This window comes from Marmota flaviventris, chromosome 7 (genome assembly GCF_047511675.1).
Source record: "Marmota flaviventris isolate mMarFla1 chromosome 7, mMarFla1.hap1, whole genome shotgun sequence".
In the NCBI taxonomy this organism is placed as follows: domain Eukaryota; kingdom Metazoa; phylum Chordata; class Mammalia; order Rodentia; family Sciuridae; genus Marmota; species Marmota flaviventris.
Window position 1 is genome coordinate 113,199,269 of NC_092504.1, and position 21,708 is coordinate 113,220,976.

A 21,708-nucleotide genomic window follows, 5' to 3' on the forward strand; every position below is an offset into this window, starting at 1 on the left:
AAATTCAGTTTTAATGAGAACCTCCTCTGAAATTCAAATGAGATTTTGAGGTTCACATTGAACAAGAGACCTTTAGGTTAAAAACAATCCTAACTTCATCTCCTGAGACTAGAATTAAGATTTTTTTATTGAAGTTACTCATCTTTCTGGGGTACAACATTTAGTTCTTTCTCATAATGAGTTAGTTTTATTTAGTTATTCAATATTTCATGATGGTTTCATATTTTATGTTTTAAGGTCTGTATTATAAATCAGTTAGGGCTTCATCAACATGTATGGTTGTAAAATGTTTTCCATTGAATGAATTAATAAATATAACTAGATGGGCCAAGAAAGATGTTCTCAACTGTGAATTTTCTTTCCAATCATACATACTTCCAAGGAACACACATGTGTGCTTGTGTGTGTGTGTGTGTGTGTGTGTATGTGAAAGAGAGAGAGAGAGAGAGAGAGAGAGAGAGAGAGAGAGAGAGAGAGCGCACTAGGACAAGACACAGATAACCATCCAAGGAAATTTTTATCAATAAATCATAATACATCCCTGGTCTTTTATCTTGTCTTTAAAACATGATGGATATTATTTTTCATCATTAGAATATCACTGATCCTTGTCCTATTCTTAAAGATCTAAAATAGAAGCAGCGTAATATGGTAAGGACAGATAAAAATATCCTATCTCTGTTATCTTGTTATTCTTTCAAACAGTCCAAATGGATACTTGTAATTTACTTCTCAAGTAGTGAACACCTTTGAATGCCTTTCCTTCATATTTTAACTTCAGAGATTACAGTTTTTTTATAGTGATACAAATCCTCTAATATAGAGACAAAATTACTTCTTACAAAAATAAATGTACACTCTTTCTAGAGCTATAGATCCAGTTAGAGAATAATATGGACTTAGTACCTGAGATTACACCATCCTGTACTCTAATATTTGAAATAATCCACGTGTCTCCAAAATATTCACTTGCTTTTACTCTAGAATTCAGACTTATTTTGACTTTAAAACATATCTATTTCTTGATCTCTAAAAACTTTTAACAGAATGGAATTCAGATTTTCTAACTCAAAATATCAAGGTTTAAGGCAATACTTATCATGTAAAACACAACTCTGGAAATATACATTGAATTTATTTAGTGATTAATATGATCCATCTGCATTATTGACAACCATCTGTTATTGTTAACTGAAGCCAGATATAATTTAATTGATGATCTTTGCTACATCCTACATAAACCATAAAGTGAAAACCGCTGTTCAAGCACCTAGCACAAATGCTCTTTGCAAACGCTGAGGTTGCATGCATATTCTATATTTGGTGCCGTTAGACAACAGAGAGGAGCAAACCTGGTCTACAATATCGTTCACTTTATCCCGTTCGCAGTCCAGGATTACACGCCGTTCTTTTTTTAACTCCAGATCTTGAAAGAGTGATCGGTAGGTCTCATCTTTCTTGTCATTGTTGATATTCCCCACGTTGATAGCAGTCACTTGCCATTTCTTTTCAGCAGCAGAATCCAGCACAGCTTGCAGTGTGGATAAGCCTGGGAAGGCAAAGGAAAATGATGACTGATGAAAATACGTGAATAACTCAGAACTGGGCTGCCACATTGCCAGTGTATACATTTGTTAAGACTGATTTATTTGTAAAACTAAGGAGAAGCTGATGCCTCAAAAATATGCTATGGCTCTGATCTTTATCAATATCTACATGTGTCTGCTTCACATTAGGAAAAAAAAAAAAACAACTCATTACTTAAATGCTATTGTTCTGCCCAAAAGGAAGGGAAAATAATATCACTTTCTTGGGGTTGGGGATGTGGCTCAAGCAGTAGCACACTCGCCTGGCATGCGTGGGGCTCTGGATTCGATCCTCAGCACCACATAAAAATAAAATAAAGATGTTGTGTCCACCAAAAACTAAAAAATAAATATTAAAAAATTCTCTCTCTTTAAATAAAAATAATAATATCACTTTCTTTGAATCCTCTCTGCTGTTTTCTTTGGGATAAGACTAAAGTTAATGTCTTTAATATCTCTGAATTAAGTGAAATCTAAAGACATCACAACATTTCTTACTTTTACAAAAGAGTAAAAAATGACTTAGTCATATACAATTGTCTATCATTTGATATTAACATTCTGGAAGGGTTGTACACGTTTCCATGAGATGAATCTCTATGAATCTATGGGAGTGAAAGAGCCAATAATGTCTATGGGGTTGTGGTCTCCTGGTCAACAGTTTTATTGTCTCCTATTGTCTCCTGGTCAACAGTTTTATTGCCTTTCTTTTCCCTTTGGCCTTCTATTATATTACTTTTTGTTATTGGCTCTGATCCTATAGAGATTAAAATGTTCACCTACTAATGAGACGTTTGAAATTAGTTCTCTATTACAGACTGATCTCACTTCCTAAATATAAGACTATTTTACTACTTACTAATGATTATAGCATTATATGACTTAGAAAATTTTTACTATTATTTCTAATTATCAACATAGTGTAGGTAGGAAGAAGTCAACAACTAGGGGATTTACTTCCTGAAGAGCTAAATCTGCAGTTTTGTCCTGGAGAAAATACATAAAAAACTTCTTTTCCATATCACATCAACTTTTCACAGTAAAGCCAAGTTCACAATTTATATTAATAACTTAAGGAACAACACAAAGTCAACATTCCAGGAGAAATTCAGACCTCCACATATCAATTCCTCCTGTTTCCAGGAAGGTCCACACATTTCTCAAAAGAATACTGATCCCTTTTTATCTATAAAATGTGAGATTTGCCTAATTTGATCATATCTCTCTACAATAATTGGTTCCAATTCATCTACAGCCTATATTTAGATCCTCAATTTTACATAAATCCCCTCACCAAGAGGAGAAATACAACAATTACAAATCTTGTCAAACACTATTCCAATCTAGAAAAAAAAATTTATGGACACAAAATTGTCCAAAGAGTATAAAAAATGAGCCTGAAATATCTTGTGATACCAGAAAACAAGCACACCCTCCAAAAGAGAACTACGTCAAAAGACAAAGAGTCATTTGAAGAGAACCTCTTTAAAAGATAGAATAATTTGAATATCAGTTAAATGTTTTAAATCTATAAAATTGAGATTTTAAAATAATTTGTTCAAAAAATTTTTTTTGCCTTTGATGGATTGGAACCAATTATTTCTGAAATTGACAAATATAGAAGTAAAAAAGCTTTTTCCTTTCTTTCCTATGTGAGCTACACTCAGGATAATAATGAGTCAAAGATTATTCATTTTAAAAGTACTCTAGGTAATGCATGATGGACAAATATAGATTTAGAATTATTACTATTTTGTAACACCTATTGAAACGAATATAGGCAGCAATCATCAACCGCTAGTCACAACACAAAAAGAAAGGTGACAATGGATATGAGTCTTTAAATGGTTACAGTCAACATGACCTGTGATACATTCCTGCTCAAAATGTAAACCTGAACCTCATCAAGCTTCTATTACCAAATGTTAGGAAATACCTGTCAAAGAGTGGCATGTTAACACCAGGGTATAGCTATCAAAATCAACAGTATGGGCAATGCTACATGACATTATAAAACTCTGACAAGACATCTTAACCAATGGTAATATATGGAACTCATTTTGATCTTATTGAATAAACAGTTAAAAATGATAACATTAATGATTTTTTTCAAGTATGATAGTGATACTGTAGTTGTGTTTAAAATAAGAGAATTATTCTTTTATAAATAGATAACCAAAATATTTACAGATGAAAGAATATGATAGCTGGCATTTCTTTCTTTTTTTCTTTTAATTAATTGGTTAATTAAGTAATCAATTAATTTATGGTGCTGAGGACTGAACTCAGAGATAGTTTCACTCAGCTACATCTCTAGTCCTTTTTATTTTTTATTTTGAGGATCCTGGTAAGTTGCTAAATTGCTGAGGCTGTCCTGAATTCTCCAGCCTCAGCCTCCTGAATCTCTGGGGTTACAGGCATGCATCACCACACTGGGAGTGGTATTTGTTTCTAAATCACTACAGAAAGCAGAAGGATATGATAGATAAAACAAAATTGCTTATATTTTATTCACTAATAAAAATAACTTAAGAATGTTTGGGGTCTTTCTATGATTTTATTTCATAATTTAAAATACTTCATAATGAACATTAAAAATGATTTACTTTTATTTCAAATTGGACAATTGAACCAGATGCTAAACTTTCTTTAAGTTTGATTTTATTTTGCTAAAACAGCAAAATTATTTTCTTGCAGATAATCTTGTAACAGAAGAAATAAATATTAATTTCTTGAGAGGTTACTTAAAGAGACCACATGCCATTTTTAAGAACTTTCACTGGTAAAACTTTAGAATACATCCGAGAGTGCCTATAATTTCTGCCTGCTCTCCATAAATTAACTTCTTTCAAGCTAAAATTCAAGTTCCTTCCCTGTTTTCCATCATCAGTGGAGAAAGAATATGAACAGCTGGTCATCATATCAATTCAACAACTATTAGCGTGCTTGAAAACAGCTGTTAAATTGATCCAACATTCTCTTCCAGTAGGAGGGGAAAAAAAACTGAATTTCTAAACCTCCTACATTCTCTAAGTCCTACTTTCCACATCTAATCATTGTACAATTCCTCCTTGTCACCTTCTTAAAAACATTAAATCTAGAAGTGATGATCTATATAAAATTCACTTTTATCATATGGCAATTTAGTGACTCTCCTTTATGCAATGTTATTTTATTTTGTTTTCATTGAATTATGAAGTTCCCCACATACTAAAAATTTCCAGCAGTGATGCACTTGATATTCTGTCGCATCTCTTGACAGATACTACAAGAAAATTTAAATTTAAATCCATTTATCAATTTGTGAGTGGTTTCATCAAGAGATAATTTTCAACCTAAAATGTATTGGCAGTTCACCCTGTCAAAGAATATGGAGATGATATATAAAAAAGAAAAGAATACATTTAAAATAAATGTCTAACTTTCAAACTCATTCATCTTATGTTTCAACAGTAACTTGCAGTCTATGTAGATTCTCCATTATTAAAACTATTAAGGTTAATATTCTGAAACCTGTGGGACCCAACCAAAATTATATCTATTTATTAAGGAGCTAAATTGTTCAAGCAGTACTATATAAGATTTGATAGATTTGGTTTAGTCAGAAGACACTGAATAAAATTAAATCACCTCCTAAGAGCAGCCACAAGTCATTCACAACTCAGGGTATGATCTGAAGTACAAGTTGAAGAGATATTCTTCTTTGTATAGTAACCCATTTTCTTTGCAGTCATAGTAAAGGAGTAAATCCTCTCTACTCGATCTCCCCATTCTTCACAGCTAAGTTTTGTTTTAAATCTGATTTCTTCATAGTTAATAGATGATTTTAAAATGTAAATATAACCAAACATGTATAACTGTACAGGTAAAACTAAACTCTTTACACAAATTCATGCTCTTGGTTTCTGGGAGCCATATTTTAATTAGGAGAGAAAGCACTTCTTGTGATGTGCCTATTTACCATCCACACAAACTAAGACAGAATATCTTTATAAGAACAATTCTTAATTCAGAATTCGTTTCTAAATCACTGCAGAAAGCAGAACTTGTATGGACAATGGAAGTTCTACATAAATGCTGGTTTACTTAAAGCTATTAGGAAGTACTAATCAGTCAAATCTAATATTCATGCTACTGTATCAGCATATTCAAATTTCTGATTTCTTATTTCTGAATTACTTTGAACAAAGAAAACTGTTGATATGCACAGCCATTAGAAACACATCTGGGGAATTAATTATTTCTCTTAATAAATATATTTAAAATATATTATGTTCTAAAACAGTTCAAGAATATTACGAGTATAAAATTAAATTCTCAGTATTATTGAATTCTCAGACACTTGGCTAAAGTAAAGAATGGCTACACTAAAAGATTTTTAAATTGCAGTAATATTTCATATACCTATTGTTACTAATGTGCTTTAGCTGTATAACCTAGTCATCAGTTGACAATCTCCCTAAAATTCAAAGTGAAATTTCATCTAGACATAGTATTAAAAACAATGAGAGGGGATAAAAAAATGTGGCATATATACACAATGGAATATTACTCATCAATAAAAGAGAATAAAATCATGGTTTTACAGGTAAATGGATGGAGTTAGAGAAGATAATGCTAAGTGAGGTCGGCCAATCCCAAAAATCCAAATACCGAATATGTTCTCTGATGTAAGAAGGCTGATTCATAGTGGAGTAGAGAAAGGGAGCATGGGAGGAATAGATGAACTCTAGATAGGGCAGAGGGGTAGATGGGGAAGGGAGAGGGCATGGGGTTATAAATGATGGTGGAATGTGATGGACATTTTATTATCCAAAGTACATGTATGAAGACATGAATTGGTGTGAATATACTTTGTATACAACCAAAGATATGAAAAATTGTGCTCTATATGTGTAATAAGAATTGTAATGCATTCTGCTGTCATATATAAATTAAAACAAATTAATTAAAGAAAACAATGAGAGAAAGAGAGAGTGTGATAGAAAAACCATTAGCCTAAAAGCAAGTGAAGTCTAGACGTCTTTGTTTACACATTAAAGGGTGAAATTTAAAATGAATCCTGCCAACAGGTATATTTCATTCAGACCACGTCTTTATTCTTAAAAATATTTTTTTTGTTCCATTTAAAATTCACTGTCCTTATTCAGTCTTTCAGGCAAAGTAGTTAATATTTATGATCACTAAATCATGGCAGCATGCCTAGGCCAGATTAGATTAACATATATTTCCCTCATCAGCTTTCTCAGGCACATCAGAAAAAAAATTATTTTGAAAGTATTTTTGCTGTATGCATGATGTTGTCTAGAACTGGAATCAAAGAGCTTTCCCTTCAGGGGACAAGTAATATTTGCTCCAAATTGAAACCGACAAAAAGATATCAAGCATTAGTTCTGTTTTTATGTGTTGTCTATGGAGATGTATTACCTTACCTTGTCAATATTGAACAAATAAATAAAAGCCACATTTTGATTAAGGCCTGATTTAAATATAATGCCTATATATCCAAAGACTAAAACTATAATATTTAATGCATTAACAGAGATAACCAATTATTCTATAGTTAAAAATGTACTGAAGCTCTATCTGCCCACAAGTAATAATATCCAGCTTTTAGAAAAGGGTCTGAATCCTCAGAGTGCCAGGCTGCTGCTATATGGTCTAGATAAAGAAAAGACAGCAGGAATCTTAAAAGTTTCCCTGGCATAAAGTTGCCAGGTTCAGCAATCCTGTCACCAGTAAATTAGAGATTAGATGAAGATCTTTCTACACAAAGATCAGGATGCATCCATATCTTTCCATGTTTGTAATTGGGATCTAAGCTCTGGACCTGTTGCTCAGCATTGGATGTATTCGGACACAGGAATGAAATAGCATAAAACAATTTTAAGTCTTTTTCATCTATTTGATAACCTGAGCAAAATGTTTTTGAGCCATTTTCATGATTGGCCCCTGTATTGTTCAAGAAAACATTAATTTATTAGATAGTATAATTCAACAGAATATTGACCTGACCTACCCCTTCAGAAAAGTAAAGATTATTAGAACACTGAACAAAATAATCTAATCAAGGAAGTAGATAGGGTACCACACCAAGGACAGATCGAATAGTTGGATATTGCAGTAGGTAGAGATCTCAGTGCAGAGATGGAGCCATGGAATCTATTTTTAAAAGTATGACTAATATGGACAAAGGGAAAAGAGGATGCACTTTTTCATTTCCAAATCATGGAACAGTGAAGGAAGAAAGTCCTTGAAGCATCAAAGAAGGGTTAAGAGCCAGAGGAAAGAAAGCAGCTCACATGATGAACACAGAAATCATTTTTTTAGATATAATATAATGTCAAAGTCATAAAAATTAAGTCATTAATAAGAAAAATCAGAGATCAATAATCCCATTTCCATAAGTCAAGTAAAACATCACACAAAAGTCAAGTCTTCTGCCAGTACTTTGAAAGTCTTGTACATTTATCTCTGAAAATAATTTCAGATAAAAGACCAGTGTAATACTCTTCACATTAAAACATCAGGAGCTACTTGATAATACCTTGAAAATGTATCCATAAGGTCATTTTGGCTTTAATATATAATTACTTAATATTATCCCTCTAATGTTCTTCCCTCAACAGATGCACTTGACTCGAATCAATTTGTATAATTTAATAATTGGAGATTATCTCACCATTCCAATCCATTTAATATTTCTAAAGCATTAATAAAAATCATTTAAAATGTCCCAGATTCTCTCTGCAAGTACATAAGTTCATCTATCTTCACCTCTCAATTCCCCAATGCTGGTCTATCTCCTTTCAAAGGCTAAAATTTCTCTTTTTCTACTTTTGTCAACTGTTGTCTATTTGAATGTTTTCCAAAAGACCAGTTTTATCCAGTAGGAGTAATAGTAAAGGTGATGATAAAATATGTTCCCAAATTAAAAATGCCATCTTCAACCTTGTCAAATACTAAAAAGTAGTTCATCTTCTGAGTCTTCAATTTAGTGAGTAAGATTCAGCTTCTCATATCATCTCGAATCAAAAATACATAGTTGTTTAACTCTTCCGTTCATGACCACTGCTCATTGAACATGAACTCTGCTTCTAGCCCTACCTGAAGTGCTGGGTATCTAGTCATAAAGTATATACCCAGAGCTCTGGGCACTGCTTGGGCATTGCCCTTCTGCAGCTTATAGCCAGATCTTATGTGAAAAACAGTGCTAACTAAGCCCATGTGACTAAATCAGTCACACTGGGACATAGCACTCCTGGGATATAACAGGAGCTCAATAAGTAGTTCTTGAGTGACAGAATCAACACCACTATTAATTATGAATTGTGAAAAGTCCTGGGAAGTAAAATAAAACATTGATTTGAAGAGAGAACAACAGCATGAAAAGCATCTCAGAGGGAATGATATATAAACCCAGATGTCAAGAAGGAATCAGAATTTGAGATATGTGCGGACATTTGAGGTGAAAGAGTTTGGTCCATCTGAAAAATTAAAGGAAGGTCAAATGGATTTAGCTTCAGTGAATGAGCAAGGCAGACAGCAGAATACATTGGAGAACTGGGCATGATCCAGGTATTTTCAAGTCTTAAAACCATGCTACGAATTTTGATTTCTTCCTCCTTCTAATGTGAAGCTATCAGAGTGTTCTAAACAAGGGAGTGATGTTGTCAAATAAATATTTAATAAATAATTCTGTAAGTTTTGTAGAAAATGTACTCAAGAACGTCAAGGGTGGAATTGGAGAGGCAAGATGATGAACACCTGGTGGTGTCTTGGCCTGTGGAATGCAATGGAAAAGAAGGGTCTAGAACTAAAATAGACATGAGTAGCAGAAATCACATCAGCAGAACACAAAGGTCAAAAGACATTTAAAATACACCCAGGTTTCAGGCTGGTTTTAAAAAAAATCAATGCAATAAAGGAGTTAGCAGAGAGCAAGATGAAAGACTAAATATAATTTAATAAGCTCAATTTTATCATATTAATAAGAAGTATTGTTCAGAATCATTCAGTGCATTGAAATCTGTATTTACTCTAAATGGTTCTGTTTTAGTTTTTCATTCCCTGTGGAAAGAATGAAGCACTTCCTCCTCAAGGCTGGGAAAAAGTTGTTGACATAGCACAAAAAAGAACTTTTTTTTTCAGCTTGTAGAGTGCTGACTGGCTTTTTTAGTGAATGTGCTCATCCCCAGGGCTAGGAGGACAGGGCAGAGAACAGACACCTGGCATGAGCACTCTGACTCAGGATTGCTGCCATGAATGACTACAAACTGATCAATGGAGAATTGACTGATGGCAGGCTCTCTTCTTGTCTGCCCTTGCGGGTAACAAGGTGCCCTATCTTGGTTGAAACAGGCTTCTGATTTTCATTTAAATAAATAAGAAACTGCCAAAGGAGGCATGATGAGGTACTTAACTACTCTAACAACTGAAGGGAGTATCTTAACCTTTTTGCCTTTACCTATGATTTTCTCTCTAGAGGACACATATATGAAAAGTCACACAAAAAGTTATGGGTTGCACAGACCTACTGATGCCCAATCATGGACCCAAGGGATGGTTAAGAACATTTGGGCATCTGTTAAATGCAAGTCAAGCCGGAATGCTAATATTAAACTTCACAACAAGCAATATGGTAAACATGGGTGAAACACTTCCTCAGACAAACTTCAGTATAATGAGTTAAGACTGGCATGCTAATCAAAAACATCTCATTATAAACACTCACGTGGAGTTTTGTAAAAAAAAAAAAAAAAAAAAAAAAAATTGGGCCTGAACACAGAGACTATGTTTGAGCTATACCACACACATAGGTTGATGATAAGCAACCTTATAACTTCTCTGAAATTTAGTGATCTTACTTTTATGCAAGGGAAGCAATAATACTACTACCTGACTGATAAAACATTTGTGTATAAATACTTAACAACTATAAAAGTTCTTATTTCATATATTTACATAAATTTTACTTAAGCCACTTAATTCTCCTTGGATTAGTAACATAGTTATTATAGAGTCTTTGCTTCTGGTGCCAGAAATTGCTTTTTATGTTACAACTGAACATTTGGGCCTTGGGTTGATATCATTCATTTCTGTAAATTCTGGACTCATTTCTTCTGTTGTTTAACCTTAACTATGTTTCCCAGATTTCAAATTGCATTGTTCATGTTATACAAAATTAAGCCTAGTGATTCTTGGGCTTTAAGATACTTTCATAGTTCTATAACATCACATCTAAGTGTCAAGGGCAAAATGTTGAATGTGACCTATCACAAAGAGAGAGAGATATTATCACTTACCCCTGTCACTGTCATAGAGGTATGCAAACTTGTCCCATTGATAGTATTCAATCAAGCTAAGGAGTGCTCCTTTGAGGTCAGGTCTCATCTGAATGACAAATGGATGTGTGCCATCTGTTGGGAAGCTGGGAGTGATGAAGGAGACATGGAGCGTTCCACAAAACGATGTGATGGTGTTTACAGACTTCTTGTCGTAAAACCCAAAAATCGCATAGACTCCTCTTGAAAACTGGGAGCAGACTAGAAGAACAAGAAAAACAGAAAGGGTAAATCATTGCAATTATCATGCAACCTCCACAAATTTGTTTGAAACAAAGACAATCCAATATATCATACACAAAATCATTAACAGAGAAAGAGAAATACGGAGTTCATATTCATGATTTGTGAAAATTTACAAACATTTATTAGCACTCCATTTGAGGAATTCAAGAATTATAAAGCATAAAAAATAATAATTCTGGCTACAAGGAAATATGTTATTGTTTAACAAGCTACAAAATATGGGAATATTTTAGGACAGACACATAAAAATGTGCAAGTAATAGCCATTAAATGTAAGAACAAACCATAGTTAGCTAAGATTTACACACATTCATAACAGCATATTCCTTATCAAATGTTTTCTTTAGAAGGCCTCATTGTATTTATGATGCTTTTATATTAGAAGGTCAGTGTGCTTCCATAGAGTTCTAATGCTAAATACACGTCCCTAAGAGAAAGTGATGTCAGAGTCCCATGAAGAGGTGTATCACCAGAAAGGCATTTCTCACTCACTGGTGACCCTCAGTCAAGTATCAAGTAAATAAATTTCAGAACTCCTAATCTTAATCTTTACCAGGAACTGATTTTACCCATTGGTTCCAAAACATGAGAAAAGGAATATTAACAAAATATTTTGGCAAAGAAACATGATTTTTAGCAAACATGATAATATTGTATTTGAAAGTCCCCATTCCTTCTACAACCACTTCTTCTTTTCCAGTATTACTATTCCAGTGGATAGTATATGACACTACTCTTTCCATTCCCCCCCCAAAGTCAATCCATCACAAAGTCCTGCTCACTGTAATACCTGAATATACTCAGATGGGGTCCATTTACAGTTGCACCCACTCTGATGATCCTGGTTCACTAACAGATATACTTACATATGTTTGCTATGTACCTGTCAGATTCTATTAACTCATTTCTTTCTCATGATATCCTTTGAGGTAGAAGCTATTATTATTCCCAAATTACTAATGGGAAAATTGACAAAAAGATAAAATGACATACCCAAGTCACACAGCTAGTAAGGGACAGATAGGGCATTCATGTCCAGGCACTCTGAATTCAGAATCCACACTCTTAATTAACACTATTTCTTTTTTATTAACCTCAGTTAGTGGAATATCTACCCCACTATTTTCTCTCCTGCACTTATGGTCAGAAGTCAATTCAGTTCTCCACAATATAATCAGAATGATCTTTTGAAATATAAATTTGCATATCTCTCTCTGAGAATTAAGAGTCACTTTTTCCAAAACTGATTTCTGTAATGCTCTATAAAAACCATCTTTAGCAGAGTCCTAAGGCCATTAGTCCAGGTCTATCAGATGGCTTTGAATGAATGAAAAGCTGGTATTTTTCAATCTCAGGGGTCTTTTCAACCCTAGAAATGGAAATCAGTCATCTAGTAATAAAACCTAATATCCCAGAATATAATGCCAAGCGTATTTCTAAATTGATTAACCTCATTTAAAGGATAAAGCAAGTACTATTTTATTTTACTTTATTTCCTTCACAAAAACAGTCTATAGAATAGATTTGTAAATAAGAATATTGCTAAAAAGATTTGCAGATTCTAATAAGCAGTTCCAAACAATCAATACATAGCAATCAATATTTTTTTGTAATCATTATATGATATGAATTGAAAAGAAAGCAAGATAAATTATTTCTTCAGGTTTTTCATTTGTTCCTTTGTTTGATACTAGGTATTAAATCCAAGGTTGTTTTGCCACTGAGCTAGATCTCCAGCATCCTTTATTTTAATTTTGAAATAGGTTCTTACTATGTTGCTAAGGCTGACCTTGAACTCAAGATCTTCCTATCTCAACCCCCTGAGTCATTGGGATTACACAAATGCACCACTGTGCCTGGTTAAATTAACTATTTCTTTGAGTGACCCTTACTTATAAAAGATTTCCATTTATCTTTAAATATCCAATTCACTTCTTTGTGTTTGTGTGGGTGGAGGACAGGGTGCTAGGGATTGAATCCTGATCAAGCTATGCAAGCTCTACCACTGAGCTATACTCCCCACCCTTTTATTTTCTCAGAATTTCTCTAAGTTTCCCAGGCTGACTTAGAACCTGAAATTCTTCTACCTCAACCTCCAGAATAGCTGGGATCACAGGTGTGCACCACCACAACCAGTTTCACTTATGTCTTTCTGGGATTTCTAAGTTACATCTGTGTAATACATCAATTGAAATCTCTTTTATCCCCAGTCTTTTGCAGAGTAGACTAATATATCTCAGAAAGCAACTGAATGTATTGCTTTATATTTATTTCGTATATTCATATAATGCCAAGGTGAGATTACTCTCTTTTATTTATATCCATGTTTTTTGTTCTTATCTGGGTACAGATGTTGAAAATAACCTTTAATGTATTTGATGACTTAGTTCATTTGTCACATACATGAAAAAGATCTTTCATATTTATAACACTTCTGGATAAACTCTGCAGTGATTTTTTATTTTATACATACAAAGATATGTATATCTGAAATCCTAAATCTGTTCACATTTTTGTTGAATCTTAAAGTGATAAAATATGACATATGAAAAGAGAGAATTGCTATAAAAGTCTCTCTGGGTCTCTTTTATTTCATTTCCTTCAAAGCACTGGCACATCACCCAGATACCAGAGGAACATCATGCAATATAATTTATTAGCTAAAACTGTTCTCATCTTAAATGAAATAGCTTCTGTGATGGAAACGGCAGCCACAGCAGAATGCTTGATAAAGAATGTCACCATTTGAATACACAGACAACCTTAATAAGGAGTTATACCTTTCATTTTCCGTTTGTTATGGGGTCTGCTTTGGGTTGTCAAAGGACTTCTTGGTTATTACAACCATCTGGAAACACTGGCTTTAGCCCAACAACAACAAACCCATACTAAATTTCATAAGAAATTACAATTCATCCAACACAGAAATCACTTTTTTTTCTAGGCTATTCAGCCAATTCTCCTATGAACATTATTTACAACAATAGGCTTTCTCTCCTGAAAATCCTTGTTCTCCCTCAACCTTCTCAGTTTATCCTTGATCTCTTCATGGTACATACTCAGTTGTCTTTTTGCCCTATATCTTCTATTTTTCTGGATATTTCTCTCTTAATATCCCTTTTCTACACACACACAATTAGCCATTTTGTCAATATTGTCCATTTCCCTCTCTTTACTTAGGTCAATCACTGTCACTGACCCTAAGTATAATGAATGACAGTAGAGGGGGCAGAGAGAGAAGAGGGGAGGGGAGGGGAGGGGGGATAGTAGAGGATAGGAAAGGCAGCAGAACACAACAGACACTAGTATGGCAATATGTAAATCAATGGATGTGTAACTGATGTGATTCTGCAATCTGTATATGGGGTAAAAATGGGAGTTCATAACCCGCTTGAATCAAAGTGTGAAATATGATATATCAAGAACTATGTAATGTTTTGAACAACCAACAATAAAAAATTTAAAAAAAAAAGAATGCCATTGAGATTTTCGAGGAGGAGTCAATCACAGTGTTCAACTGACCATCTGAAGATGAGAAAGTTCTATGATTCCAACACTCCATGCCCAAATGTCTAAAACTGCGTGCATTCAAATATTGATCTTTTCTCCAATAGAGCATGGATACAGGACCTTATAAATATGCTGCACAAGGAAATTACTCGTGGTACTTTGCTATTACTTGATTAGAAAAGGAATCACTCCTTTCATTTCCATCTCTAAATTATTCCCTGCTAATGCCTTCAATACAGGAGGAAGGTTTACCATCACTGAGAATATACAAAATAAACTACCATAAACTCTGAAAACAATTGCAAAGGTGAGTTTCCGAAAAGAGTTAGACAATACCAGGATCCTATACATAGTCATTTCTATAGGCAGAAGAAGGAGCACAAAACCTCACAGTTTCACTCTTGGCTTCCTGACCTATACAATTACACTATCAAACACTATTATGTTTCTGAATGGTTGGGCTGATTAACATTAGAATTACATTTATGACTTGAAACTCTAACCTGATTGCAAAAGAGTAGTGAAAGATGCTCTCATTGAGTTCTACTTGAATTAAATATTTAATATCAACTTTGAGAAACTCAGCAAAGGCAAGACCTTCTAAGAGACACTTCAGGTCAAACAGCAGAAATAATAATCTCCTGGGTGTAAGTAAGTTGCTGATTATCTCACTTTTTATTACAAGCCCAGATGATATAAGCCAATAACAATGCTGATAGTGCATCCACACCATCTTTTCCTCTTGAGTCCTTCTGCTCACTGGTGCTGCTAATGTACCATACAAGACACAGTCTGGAGAACTCTGCATGGTGATTTAGTAAAAGGGAGAAAAGCTGGGCAAGATTTATTTTTGTTTTACAGATTTTACAGTTGTAAATCGTCATTTATTTCAATGAAAGAACACAGGCTGCCTCATAAGCAGAAAAGGCATCATCCCCTTTGCAATTTGTAGAGTCTGGAAAAAGCTACATCACTGAGGAATACTGACCTCAAAATATGGACACGACAGCAAAGTGCTTTCCTCATTTCATCACTTAACTTCTGACATCAACACCTGTACTCTTTGACCTGATTTTACAGTTGACTTTCCTATTTATTAGTAATGATCTCCTAGTGATTAAACCCAATAATCTCTTTCTCAAATCTACCTTCCTCAACTTCTCTGAATTTATTAGTCTGAAATTTACTTCTAGATGTTCTTCTTTTTCTCGCCACTAATAACCCTAATTCCTTTTCCACATTGCTGCCAAGGAAAATCATGCCATCTTGGTCATTTTTTCTACTTCTGGTTATCTTTCACTGCCTTATGCTTTTCCTACATTTCTAACTTAAAATATATTCTCCAAGGTTTATCTTGCAATTAATTTCTCTTTTTACATTTTATTTCTTAGTGGTTTGATCCCTTTTCACAAAGTCAAATTCAACTTTTATACCCACATTTCTTAAACCTTTATATCAGCTCTGTTGTCTCTTGCAACTATTTATTTACCAGGAAACTATGTACTATAAATATTCTATGTGACAAGCATAGTGTTAATTTTAGAAAATGCCACAACAGGACAGATAAAGAGCACTTTTTTTTTCTTGGAGTTGACAGCTGAGCTCCCATCTTTCAACCCCCCCCCCCCCCGCCTCCTGCTGGAAAACTTATGATTCCATATAATTCCATAAAAATTAGAAAAGAAAACCTAGATAATTTTATCCTGGCAAACAACATCTTTGTGCTGATGTTTCTGTTTCTGCTCATGGCATTGTAACTATTGCAATCATTTTTATTCAGTATTTCAAAATAATGAATTAATTCCTGTTCCTTGTCCCATTTGTGCCATCTATCTCATTTTGATTTTATTTCACTTCATTGACTCCACATTGGACAAGTATTTTGAAGAACCTACTATTCTCCATTCTAGGTATAGGGAAAGCATTATGCATCACAGTGAGGTCCCTACTCACATGAAGTTTGCATAGTAGTGCTTTTTAACCATCTGTTACATCTTCTCCTTCTCTTCTTATTCCTTGGCTCAGGCTAAACGGTGCCCCACCTCTTCTCTCTCCTTCCTTCACTTTACACTCTCGTCATATTTGTCTTCAGAAAACGCGCCACATAACAGACATTCCCCAAATGTTATTTCATCTTTGTTTATACTCTCTTAGTGATCTTACCCAATGAACAAAGTCAATTCAACTTTTTATGCAAATGTTACACAAATATCATTATCACCCTTGTTGCATATTTACCGAGAAAACATATACTGTAAATATATTCTATCTTACTAGTGTGTTTTCTAGTTATTCTGCATTTATTTCCCTGGTAGCATAATTTCTAATTAAAATCCTTAATTCCTTCAACAAGACCTCAAAATGTGACCTTTCTAGAATAAAAAAGAAAACCCACCTCTGTTTTACAAAATTTAAAAATTATAATTCTAATCTCAAAAGTTAAATACCATAAATTTGGAATATAGAAACTCTGTATTTTAAGATCTTGGGAGCTCTGTCCTTGGGTATAACAGTTGTAGAGGCTAAACATGAGAACAAACTGGTTTGAATCTTTGCTCTTCTCTAGTTGGCTTGGTTAGACAGTTACATTATCCACCTACCTCAATGTGGGACAGAGAAACATTAAAGAAAGTACAAGCTATAAACAGTGGTGTCAGCCAGTAATCCCCAGGTGAATCATGACTTTCCACCTTTCATCCCACAGTCTAACTGATGCTGAGATCAACTCTCTTTTAACCATGCACCAGAATTTTGCTTGTATTTTCTTTTAGCCTAAGATTCACCTATTCTACAAGATAAGCATTCACATGGTGAAATCAAACCCATCTTTTCAGGGCAAAAGATGCCAAGAATCACTTGTGATTTCTTCCCTTTCTTTATTTCCAGCAAATGAATTGTCACCAAATGCCCATTTGACCTCTCCAATCTGTATTTTTCAGCTCTGCTGACACTGCCTTAATATGGTCCTTAAACATTTATTAACTGAATTGCTACAATAACCTCTCAAATAGTTCCTTTTATAATAAATCTCTCTCCTATCAGAGCAGATATCACCCTCGCACTTTAATCCATCAATGTCTTCCCTTTGCTTAGAGAATAACATAGAGATAACAGAGAATAAGGCAGAGCCCAGCTCTGTGTGGTCTGTTGCATGATGCTCCTATACAGGATTCTAAAGCAGTCTCTATCTCTGCATATTAGCCTGTTTACAATTGTCTAGTTTTCCCCTCAAATTCTGAGCTAATCAAAAGTGCAGAATGAAGTGTCATTTATCCATAAATGCCTATCAAATACTTGGCATACAGCAGGCATGTGATAAATGTCACTTAATAAAATACCAACTCTTCCATGAAGGGTGCTCTGTTCACTATCAACTGAATATGATCTTCCCCTATTATGATTACACACTGGCACTCTGCCTTAACCTCACCCATGTCCCAAACTGCAGTATATGTGTGTTTGCTGTGGTGGTGATTTGTGGTCTTTTTGAGGGCAGGAGTCAGAGTGAGAGCTGAAGAGAATACCAGAGTTGGAAGCCCAGTTTTATCTTTGCTGGCCTTATCTGGTGGAAGAGCCAATGATCCCAAGTCTTAGTTTGTTAATATAGTGAATGGGGATATTAACTTCTATTTTGTCTCCTTACAAGAATGCTTTAATGTTTAAGCTAAATGGTGTACAGAAAACATAAATGTACAGAATATAATGTACAAGAAAATACAAGTCATTACATAAATATGGTACTGACGATAAATCTAATCGTAATGGTTTTTCTATGCTTTCCAATACCCAAATCAAAATTTTCACAAGCATGCTATTATTAAATATTTGTCGAATGAATGTAAGATCAGAACCAATTGAAATAGGCATAAAACAGGACATATGTTGAAATTCAATTCTGTTGATACTGGGCTATTTCTGAAATCACATTATAACAATGTTTTCCTTTGTCATCATTTTGCAAAATGACTACTATTGAGATTACTTAAAATTTAGTCAATCAGTTCTCATTGTAAGAAAAACCATAATTGTTATTACTATAAGACAATCTTTTGAATATCTGTGATATTTTATTATACTAAGATTTTAAAATAAATTATGTATGTGAAGAAGTTTGTGCCGAGAGGTGAAATTATTAATCCCAAAAAAGTACAGGGCAAGATGAAATTGAAATCATAAATGAAAAGATATAAAATTCTTTGTCTTGGACACATATTCAGTATACATTTTATACATGAAAATATCCTCAAAACTTCTAACAATCAAATCAAATCTTTTATTTCATATAATTCAATGAAAATCTTCAAGCCTTACAGCTTATCATAAGCAACACTTATTCCTTTTTAAATTACAGTTGCTATAAATTTGGCACATATAACAAGAAATATCCACGTAAAAATTTGGGAAAATGGAATTCTTATTCTATTATTCTTGAAACTGTAGGTAAATACAATATTCTGTCCTTAAGATTAACTGGAATTAATCTATGTACTTCCATTATGGCAACTTTTTCAAGGTTCATGTACCTATAGGAATGCCCCCTTCTCCTCTCCATGGACTAAAAGGATTTCTCACTCAGAACCTGCAGGTTTAGCATCTCTTACAGAACTTAAAAACTGTTTTAAAAAGCTTAAAAACTTAGACTTTGCTCTGTTAACTCCTCTTCCCCAGAGACCAGCACTGTTCCTACCAGACACTCAATACAGAGCTATTAAATGATTCACTAAATGATTCAAAGAAAATGTGAGGAATAATAAACACACACCGCAATGACATTTGCTATAAATTGCCTCCCTGATGGTTTTCCCTATAGCCATGCCACACATCTTTATGATGAAAAATTACTTCTCCTTTGCATACATTTTGATTCCATTTTTTATAGAAATATTAAATGTGATACAACATCATCACTCATAGAAGACTATGAAGTTGTAATAATGCATTTTTCTTTCTCACAACAAATATTTATCCTTCCTGACCTTCGTGTTATGTTTGCTGAGGGAGGTGAAATATCAGTAGTTTATTGCTGTTTCCCACATTATGGGCTGCTTTAAAAAAAATCCATAGCATTTATTTTGGCTTCATTCATCATCTGGGGTAGCAGGCAACAGTAGAACCAGCCATAATAGGCAATAACTCTCAAGTGAATTTTAATGATGGGTTCTGGACACAAAAAGGAAGGAGAATTACCTTCATTCATATAAGATGCTACTTCATGAAAGATAGTCCCATTTTTCATATGCTGGACATGTATTTATTTCCTTGTCATACAAATACACAGTTTTACCCTCTGCAAATTCTTGCTCAATTCTTGCTCTCTATAAGTTCTGGGCACCCCATGACCTGGGGCAACTTGAATGGAAAGAGCACCAGGCTGACTGAATATTTTCAGGCTTTGTGCCTGATTCTGGCTGTGACACCCACCAGCTGTGTGCTTCTGGCAAGTTGCAGATTTCAAAGGTCTCAGTGCCCTCAATGGTCCCATTGAGTTCAAACTTGGGACTGAATGACTGAACATCAAAGAGAGAAAGTCTGAAAATGTCAGGTAGTGGCCTATTTATTATTCATCACATACTTTCTCACACAAAATGTGTGCATGAGATATAATAAATTTTCAGGGATAGAATTCTACCATTCTCTGCTGTTTTCACCCTGCATTTCAATCCCCAGTACTTCCCTTTTCCATGCCCCTTTGTTCCCCTGATCCCCTTCTTCAATTCTATTAGGGTTTCTTCAATTCATTTATTGCTTTTTAATTGGTGCATTATAGATGTTCATAAAGTGGAATTCATTATGATATATTCATACATACACATAGCATAATTTGGTCATTTCCCTGAATGGTTTGTCTTTCTTGTTTTTCCTCTTTTTTCCTCCTATATTTCTTATCCTTTCCTCTTGTCCTGTGAAAACTAAATTTATTTTACTCTGCTTTTTCATAGTTTCAGCTACTCTTAGTCTTGATACCTTAAAAAATCTAATTGCATGTCCAATTATAATTAGAGTGTACAAAACTGAACAACACTAACAGAAAATGTCCCAAATATTTATAATATTTACACTCCCTTAGAATGATATGTCAAAAAAAAAAGAGAACTCTGTTGCCTTATTGTATGGATGCTCTCAAATTAGATCTGATAGCCGTCTTGCTTTTAAGTATCGCAGAATGAGCTTTCACAGGACTGTCCTGATCATTCATTTCATGGTGACAGGGTTTCTATGTATGTGCCATAGTACTTAATTCAACCCATATAAGTTTATTTTAAAAGAGAAAAACTGGTTGAATATCATAAAATGAGAATTCATGTTGATGTACCAAGAAGTGCTCTAGACTATTGATATATACCCTTGACTTACTAAGAAACTGGAGGAATTAACTTCAGTGCAATGGACTCACATATGCTTGATGCATTAAATCCTGGTAAGATGAAGACTGAATATCTGGTCATATTGCCTTATTGTCTGGATGCTCCAGATAATATCCTGGCACTTGGCTCTATGGTTGTCTTAAGGGTCAGTCTGCTTCTTTGTAATTCCTCCTTCAATAAAAGAAGCAATTTACTTTCCTTATTTGGAGAAATATCTACCCATATCATTTGACCATTTTCTAATTGGACCACTCATCTTTTGTTGTAGATTTTTTGAGTTCCTCATATACTCAGAATATTAATTCTTTGCCACAAGAATAGCTGGCAAACATTTTCTCCCATCTATAGGTTGTCTCTTCACTCTATTGATCATTTTCTTTGCTATGGAGATGATCTTAGTTTGATATAAACCCATTTGTGTATGTTTGTATGTGTGTGTGTGTGTGTGTATGTGTATATGTATGTGTATATATATATATATATATATATATATATATATATATATATACTCTCTTGTTCATGGAAGCTAATATGTCAATCTCAAACTTGATTAATGGTTACTAGAGGCTGGGAAGGGGAATACAAAAAAGGGAGAATAAAAAGCCAGATAATAGAAAAATCCAGTTAAAGAAGCGAAAGAGGAAGGCTGGATAACTG

General features: G+C 34.0%; 1 protein-coding gene across 3 annotated transcripts in view; it reads right to left on the bottom strand.

The window, feature by feature from the left end:
• Gria2 (glutamate ionotropic receptor AMPA type subunit 2) overlaps window positions 1–21,708 on the bottom strand; it is a 140,811-nt gene that overhangs the window by 53,472 nt on the left and 65,631 nt on the right. For all 3 annotated transcript variants that reach the window (XM_027926604.2, XM_027926605.2, XM_027926602.2), the window contains exons 3-4: window positions 10,892–11,131; window positions 1,353–1,549 (exon numbers count right to left, since the gene is read on the bottom strand). In XM_027926604.2, coding sequence (XP_027782405.1) covers window positions 1,353–1,549; window positions 10,892–11,131 — 437 coding nt within the window. The remainder of the gene's footprint in view (window positions 1–1,352; window positions 1,550–10,891; window positions 11,132–21,708) is intronic.